This window comes from Oncorhynchus gorbuscha, linkage group LG02, assembly GCF_021184085.1.
Source record: "Oncorhynchus gorbuscha isolate QuinsamMale2020 ecotype Even-year linkage group LG02, OgorEven_v1.0, whole genome shotgun sequence".
NCBI lineage: Eukaryota > Metazoa > Chordata > Actinopteri > Salmoniformes > Salmonidae > Oncorhynchus > Oncorhynchus gorbuscha.
The window spans coordinates 66,592,674-66,601,525 of NC_060174.1; the positions used below are offsets into that span (position 1 = coordinate 66,592,674).

Below are 8,852 nucleotides of genomic sequence, written 5' to 3' on the forward strand. Positions count from 1 at the left end.
TCCCTGCATTAGAAGCATTGTCATTATATTCTACAGTTTCAAGTGTCCGCAATCATGTCAGGATGCAGTAGGGCTTTTAGGCTCTGTTGACTTCTGTTCCCTCACAAACCCTAAACTACCAAAATAGAGTGGCACACTCCATATATAAACTCCCAGTAAATTATTGGGTATTTACCAACATTTTGGCATCACTGTGCTTTTGTTAGGCTAATGTCATGAATACTTGAACCAGGTTATGTAGACAGTGCAATTAATGTAACCAATGACAATAGTGAGGGGTGTGTCATAATGATTAAGTTAATTAGTGAAACTATTCAACAGTTTATGGCATATTAAATATTAGGCTATTATATAGAAACATACTTTAATATTGTGCATAATATTAGCATCAACATACATTGTTTTGTATTTGATATGTTACATGTAGTCTTTTGGTTCAACCTTAATGCATAATAAGCATCATCAACAGTGGGAACATATTAGGTGTACGCTAATAAGCTGTAGAAAGAATATACATTTGAGACTTGTTCATATGCAAACCCTGAGCAGCAGACTTCTCACCTGCATGCTCACAGTACATATGCATAACTCTTATCACATCACCGCACCTGCTCTCTCTGTACTTGTTTGCCTGGAAGAAAAACACAGTGGGCCAAGTTAATATAATACATGAAACCCAATCAGATATCAAAACATTTATTCACATATAAATAGGTAGGTTATGCTGTGGAGGGGGGCCTACGAGGGTTTTATAAATAAGCATCAACCAGAAGGTCTTGCGACGGGTACACAGAGCAGAATAGAGTGCAGTGTCCGATAAGGGCCATTTTTGGACACAATTAATTACGTGGACAAATATTATGACCCATTAACCACCAGTAGATATTACAATTATAGATGTTAAACTCGATGTTATACCTGTTCTTCAAGACTTACACAATAATTGCTGCAAACGTCTCCGGAGTCCCGGGTGTTTACTCAAATGTCGTCCGACTGGATTGGCTGCGCTACGGACTTTGCTGATTAAATTGCACAATAATAATTCTATTGTTTTGTTTGTCTATAAATGTATTGTTTTTGTGGATAACGCACGACTGTAAAAAAGTGTACGCTTTTGAGCGCTAAGTGGTAATAGTTTGTTACACTAATGTAGGTAGGACCACGGACTTTACCAGCCTCTTGGCAACAACGGAATATTGTTTCTGTAACAAGTTTTGATAGAAAAGTCGCTGACAAGCTAGCTTTAGCTTGTGAAGTTTGAGAGATAGCTTGTAGTAATTGATCCTCTTTTTTTAGAGAACAAGACCGTTATAGTACTATAACATGGCAGTGAGCGCAGTTCACCTCGAATCAGATGCTTTTTTGGTTTGCATGAATCATGCATTAAGTACCGAGAAGGAGGAAGTAATGGGACTCTGCATCGGGGAGGTAACGTTTGCAAGCTAGCTATTTAGCCAAATCATTTGATAGCAAGCAATAACTAGCCTGCTACCAGTGGTGTGTCCAGAACATTTGAAATTGGGTGGCCAAAGTGGGGCATAGACCCAGTTTAGGAGGGCAGGGCATCATATTTTAATGCAAGGTGTATTTTTTTCAATGTAATTATGATGGTTCGACATTACAGGTATAATATGCCCATATACTCGCGCTAACGTAAGTTAGCATTGACCCGCGAAACTACCTCTTAACTTCCTTCATACTGGACACATACAAATGGTATCCACGCGTTCACCTGACTCTGGGGAAGTGGATAAAGCTTTTTCCGAAAAACTAGCATTTGGAAAGTTTGATGTGGGGGAGAAGGTGTGGTGGAACAAGTATTGTTAGCATTGTTATGTTTCTTGCTAGTTGGATCTTATTCTCAGTTAGCCAGAGTAAGGTTGAGTAACATTAGCCAATTTAACTGATCAAATCATTGAATTCATGTTGTGAAAATGAGCTGGCTAATAAAGTCAGACGGCTAACTTAGATGAGAACGTTAGTAACCTAACCAATTCGCTATAGTATTAACTGGTATGCGACTCCTTGCTGTTTCTCACGTTATAACGTGTTGCTTACTGGAGCCTGTCTATCTGTGAACTAATGTTTTCCCTCTAACGTATCTGGTACATTTTCAGAATGAGAGAATTAGGTGAAAATTAGGCGCTGCTTGTTAAACAAGTGGATTCAGGGATGAGCTGGAGCTGGGCCTGGTTTAAGCTGGATGCCACTATAGAGTTGAAAGGAACACCACACACTTTCCCTCTCTCACTCTTAAATATAGTGTGGATAAAAAGGGGTATGCCAGGTGTACTCTCTGCCTGAAAGAGAGCCTTTGTTGGCATGCTCTGCCGGCACATTGTAGAACAGATGTCCACAGGCAGAAAGTGTATAATGTAATAATGTGCAGTGTAGCCCAAATATATTGCCTTTGTTGTGTTGAACGTGATAGTAATTCGTGTGTGAGTGGGGGGGGGGGGGGGGGTATTTAATGTTTTACTCAGTGAATGTTATTTTTGCACACATGTAGCCTTGTGCACTTGGTCGATGTCTACTATAGTGGTGACTATAATAGAGCAAAAATAGAATGCCTGTTTGTTTCATTCTATTTCTACTTTAAGTTGTTTTTTTGCCCAGGTGCAATATTTAGATGTGTGTGTGGTCACAAACATTCTATCATAAAGGCTGTCTTGGCTAACTGCAATATTAGTGTGTTGTTTTTTTCTCAAGACTTGAGTGTCATTTGCTGTAAAGTCTAGGCATCAAATAAATTGCTTTCTTTACATTTTTTTAGCTGTGAGTTAGGTTCACATTAACCACTTTTTATTTTACACACAGAGACTGATCATGTAGATATTAATTTGTTGTCTAATTAGTTAAACATGCATTTCCTCCTAGCACAGATTCTTTTTTTACATGTTTCGGGGCAGAAAAAAGTCATCTTTTTGGATCCCCACCTGACACTATTAGAAATCCATTACTAAAGTCTTGTTACGGTGTTTGCATTCAAAGTCAGGATTGTATATAAGGGTATTAGCATACAGCAGTAAATTCACTTGAAAGTGCCATCCAGAGTGTGAATTATGCTGTGTGATTCTGGAGGTTTCTATTTTTTTAAATGGGACATCCTAGTGTGCCTGCACACATGGGCTTTATAGTAAAGATGTAATTGAACTAAAAATGGATTACCTTTTTTAATGTGTCAAAAACATAATGACTGGTTGTGTTCATATCTGATTGTCATACGAATCACTCTTAAAAAAGTAGGTTACCTGTGCATGTTTTTCTACTCCAAAATAAATCTAGCATTTGAACACTGCACTGTGCACCCACCATTTGAATGGAAAGGGACATCTATTACAAACACCATACATGTAATGACGCTAAGCCTACAAAGTGGCGTGTATTCAAGGATGCCAAGTGAAGCCAGGCTTTTTACAATGAGGAAACAAACATATACAATTGTTACACATTCATGTCTCTCTCTGTTTCATAATTTTCCCTCAATTCACAAGAGGCTGAATCTTATCTCACTAGAGAAAGCATCTGAGCGAGGCAAACGGCGCCCCTCTGTCTTAGTATCTGGAGCCCAGATGCTTTCTCTGTTGAGATTGACGGGTCTTTCTGTCATAATTGTCAATATGTTCAGAGACGATCAATCAGAACTCAGAATTTCTGGGGTGGCAAATCAGATTTCAGGGGGGACCCTAGACACTCCTCTGCTATCTACATGCATGCATATTATCTACCTTTAATGTACCCTTTGTTGTTACATTCATATTCTCAATTGGCCTATACCTCCAACTTGGTATTATGGGCACCTGATATTGATTCTAGCTGGCTACCCTGTTAATTATTCTGCTTTCTAAAGTCACCTGGTTTGTTTACATAGGTGGACACCAACCGCATCGTCCACATTCATTCTGTTATTATTCTCCGACGCTCGGACAAGAGGAAGGATCGGGTGGAAATTTCGCCTGAGCAGCTGTCTTCAGCGGCAACCGAAGCGGAGATATCCTTTGTGTGATGTCTCATTCAATAACTTAAATCTGTCTTTTGGTGGTGACTTGCAGGTCAGTGTGACATACTCCGTGACAGAGATGTCAGTGTGACAGGTAGCGGTACATAGAATTCCTGAGGCCATTGTCTCATTTTGATCATCAATTTCCTTAGTAAGAGCTACAGGTTGGCTGAAATGACTGGACGGCCGATGCGTGTAGTTGGTTGGTACCACTCTCACCCCCACATCACTGTGTGGCCATCACATGTGGGTAAGAACCAGAGCACCCCTCCACCACATCAATGCCACACTGTTAGTTCTCAATGTCGTGGCAAACTTTTTCAGTCAGAGTGTCTGAAAATCATTCATTTTCTACAACAGATGTGAGGACACAGGCTATGTATCAAATGATGGACCAGGGCTTTGTTGGGCTGATATTCTCCTGCTTCATTGAGGATAAGAACACAAAAGTAAGGATTAATGACAGCTATTTTAAAATATATGATGTCATTTTGATTTACAAAGGGACTTCGAACAAATTCAATAATAATTTTATCTTAGACCGGTCGAGTTCTCTACACCTGCTTCCAGTCTGTCCAAGCCCAGAAAGGCTCTGAGTAAGTATGCCCCTGTTTGGACACCACTGTTTGCGGTGAAATGAATATCCTATCCAGATGTTCGTTAAACAAAATTAAGTGTTATTAGATGATTTTATTATTTCTCTCTCATGACTATTAGTCAGACAAATATTTAGTTGATTGTCTTTTGACACAAATACTGAATTACATCCCTGATCTGTGTTGATAAAGGTACGAGAGAATTGAGATCCCAATTCATGTGATTCCACACGAGGCCATTGGGAAAGTGTGCCTTGAATCAGCAGTGGAGCTTCCCAGAATCCTCTGCCAGGAAGAGCAGGACACCTACAGAAAGATTCACAGGTAGGTTGCCTCAGAAGCCCAGGGGAGCATTCAGTTTGGTTCAGAGTTGGCTACGTTGCGTGACTGTTTTTACTGAACGACATGTTTCCCCAAAACAATGTGCACTGCTCTTCAACAGCCTTTGATGATGTGTGTTTGCTCTTAATTCGTGGGTGTGTGGCGAGCTGTGGCCCGATCAATATGGGTGTGACCATTTGAAATCGCAAAACTTGTGCAGCCCACCATACATTTACATTTACATTTAAGTAATTTAGCAGACGCTCTTATCCAGAGCGACTTACAAATTGGTGCATTCACCTTATGACATCCAGTGGAACAGTCACTTTACAATAGTGCATCTAAATCTTAAAGGGGGGGGGATACTTATCCTATCCTAGGTATTCCTTAAAGAGGTGGGGTTTCAGGTGTCTCCGGAAGGTGGTGATTGACTCCGCTGTCCTGGCGTCGTGAGGGAGTTTGTTCCACCATTGGGGGGCCAGAGCAGCGAACAGTTTTGACTGGGCTGAGCGGGAGCTGTACTTCCTCAGTGGTAGGGAGGCGAGCAGGCCAGAGGTGGATGAACGCAGTGCCCTTGTTTGGGTGTAGGGCCTGATCAGAGCCTGGAGGTACTGAGGTGCCGTTCCCCTCACAGCTCCGTAGGCAAGCACCATGGTCTTGTAGCGGATGCGAGCTATCCACAATCGCGAAGGTTGTATTTCTGATCATTTGTCTGACTTGCAACACTAATGTTGCATAGGCTACTAAAACATTGTCGAACACGGTAGTTAAGAGAGACAAAACAAGGGGGAAAATGTAATTCTACTCAGTCATTTAAATGGGAGCGTTAACAGCCAGCGCTCCCATTCAAATGCAAAATCCGGTAATAAAGTTCTCCAGACTTCCAATAGTCAAGTCAACGAGATGAGATTTGGATGGATGGCCCCGCAAGACTAACTGGTAGGTACCTCTGATTTGGAGTGTGTTGAGCCCCCTCTGCAATTGCCTTTGCCACGCAGAAGATATTTCCCCTTTGTCTACCATAATAAACAAAATTGTCTTGCAGCAAAGACTGGTTTCAGAAGAAAATACTATGAACTCAAGGCAGCTCATTGTGTATTGCTCATTGTTAAGAGTAATTTCAGGATTTCATTTCTTTGCAGCTTAACTCAACTGGATCCGATCACGAAGATACACAATGGCTCAGGTTGGTTTCTATGTATTTGTTGATAACTGATATTTAATTGTGTCAGTATGCATATTAATATCCCCAACGATGCATCCATGTCTTGACTGCTTTCTTACTCCACTTGACGTGTGTGCGTTTCAGTCTTCACTAAGAACCTGTGCAGCCAGATGTCTGCTGTGAGTGGTCCCCTGCTGCAGTGGCTGGAGGATCGTCTGGAGCAGAACAAACAGAACATCATTGAGCTGCAGCTGGAGAAAGAGAGACTAACTCAGGAGTTGGCAACCATGTGAGAGGGAGAGAGTTAAGGAATAGACACGTGGGCCTACCGAGTGGCGCAGCAGTCTAAAGCACTGCATTGCAGTGCTTGAGGCGTCACTACAGACCCGGGTTCAATCCCGGGCTGTGTCGCAGCCGGCCGCGACCGGGAGACCCATGAGGCGGCACACAATTGGCCCAGCGTCGTCCGGGTTAGGGGAGGGTTTGGCCGGCCGGTATGTCCCATTGCGTTCTAGCGACTCCTTGTGGTCGCCTAGGCGCAGTGCACGCTGACTTCGGTCGCCAGCTGTACTGTGTTTCCTCCGACACATTGGTGCTTCTGGGTTAAGCGAGCAGTGTGTCAAGAAGCAGTGCGGCTTGGCAGAGTCATGTTTCGGAGGACGCATGGCTCTCGACCTTTGCCTCTCGCTAGTCCTTACGGGAGTTGCAGCGATGGGACAAGACTATAACTACCAATTTGGATATCACGAAATTGGGGAGAAAAAGGGGTAATGTTGACATGTTCCTCATAGTGCCATAGACCTTCTAACACGAGAGCAAGTGACTAAGTGAATCTCCTCATTGCTAACTGAATGCCACCACACACACCCTAGGGAGCGTTTTCCTGTCATCCTCTGTGTACTATTAAACACTACTGTATTTACGAGAACATGTCACTATTTCTCTTTATTTAAGTTCTTTGGCTCTGATTATTGGATGTGTTTTTCCATATTGCTGATATATTTATATTTTGAATGGATGGTGCAATGTACTGTGAGCATGGAAGGATGTCTCATGTGAATTGCCAATTCAAAATGTGACAACATAGTATATCCAGGTATTTGCTTATTATAAAGTAAAAAAAAAAAAGGTTTTCAATTTCTATGTTGCAATATCTCATGCTTTATTTGTGCTCCAAGTTAAATCAAAGCCATCTCCTTTGACAGCTATTGGATTTCTTGTACTTATGAATGTTTTCATAAGGTATTTCATGGAAATGTTCCAAACCATTAACTTTGTCCTTTCCTGCAGAGTTTTGAGTCCTGAGTGAGGCATTTTGTCTGAAAACCTCAAATGTTGATTCTCATAGAAGGGCAGAGGTACACTTTTTGTAATGAACTATTTCATACGAGATGGGGGAGATGGGATATTGCTTTATATCCGTTTGGAAAATACAGCGTTGTTAGCTAAACGATGTCTACATGTGAATGTATGGTGTAACCATCGTAGCTTATTTAGCAGCCATTGCTTAGTCATTGTGTGCCTTGTCATGCTTGTACAGGTTCTGCTGTTTTGAGGGATTAAACAGATTTTTCTCTTTATGACTCACCATCTTAAATATTTGTGTCAGTTGACTGAAGCCATACCAGTTCCAAATCTAAAAAATTGGGCGAGCAGTTTAAATAATGACTGGCTTCATCTATCATTACACCAAACACAATCAAAAGTAAATGTTGTTTTTAGTACAGGGATAGGTCAGTATGGCACCAACAGCACATTTTGACGTTGATTGGTTAAAATAATAATAAACATTTTCAGGTGGCCTGGTTCTGTGTGTCTACTATAGAAATAAATCATGGAAACAAATAATGTAGACAAGGTTTGAAAATATTATCTTCTGATCATCTCTGTGTGTCTGAGAGTTGCTATAGGAACAGCTTTGCCCATCAGCTGGAGTGGTATTCTGGCTGAGTCATGCCGCAGCGCTCACGTCAGGGAGATGGAACGAGCAATTTCCTGAGCCATCTTCATTATGGTCTTATTGAGTGATGCCTCACAATGCTGAAATAGCTTTCCGTGAGGTGAAAAAGTTGCTTTGTGAGAGGAACTATAGAAGGCCCTTTTAGCAGTAACGCCAAACAGAAATCAGTGGCAACTGCAAGGCATCATGTACGTCAAGCGATGTACACGGTATTAAGGCGTTTTGATAACATTAGATTTAATGTCTCTAAAGCTCACTTGAAATCTGGCAATCTGAGTGCTTTGGCTGCCATTCTAATCACAATAATAATTACCCTCATTACATCCTCAACCATCCACGAACCTTATTTGGTATTCCACTAGGTAGAGGCATTGTTCTCCAGAGATACAAGACTTTTTGCATCTCAAAAATGAAAGACAACAGATGCTGAAATGGCCAGATTACCGGAGTAAATATGTGCTGGATTCTTACTTGGTTTTGTGTAATCACATTTTCATCAACAACCCAACACAGATGCTCTCATCAGTGATTCTCTGTGGATGGTGTTTGCCTACGCAGCATAGCATTGATAATGTGAGATGGCATTGCTTGCATCATTCACTGTGGATCCGAGACTCTCCAATATAGGGGTGGAGGGAAGGGAACCCATGATTCTCGGGAAACGGAGGTTGGGTGACAGGTTGATTACGATAAACTGCTGACCGGGAACTGTGTCTGCACCATTGCTGCCTGCTGTAATTCATGGTGACTTCTGCCTCAGCCCGACCTAGGTTATAGAACTGTAATATATTGCTTCAGAATAGATAAATG

The 8,852-nt window shown here is 41.6% G+C and overlaps 1 protein-coding gene across 1 annotated transcript; it reads left to right on the plus strand.

Annotated features, from left to right (window-relative positions):
- The first annotated feature begins 420 nt into the window (after nucleotides 1–420).
- On the plus strand, nucleotides 421–7,665 carry LOC124007823 (lys-63-specific deubiquitinase BRCC36-like). Its single transcript, XM_046318607.1, has 8 exons — nucleotides 421–1,428; nucleotides 3,872–3,991; nucleotides 4,163–4,250; nucleotides 4,361–4,449; nucleotides 4,541–4,596; nucleotides 4,789–4,920; nucleotides 6,060–6,103; nucleotides 6,227–7,665. Exons 1-8 carry the CDS (start codon nucleotides 1,324–1,326, stop codon nucleotides 6,373–6,375), a joined length of 783 nt encoding a protein of 260 aa, XP_046174563.1. The 5' UTR covers nucleotides 421–1,323; the 3' UTR covers nucleotides 6,376–7,665.
- Nucleotides 7,666–8,852: the final 1,187 nt, after the last annotated feature.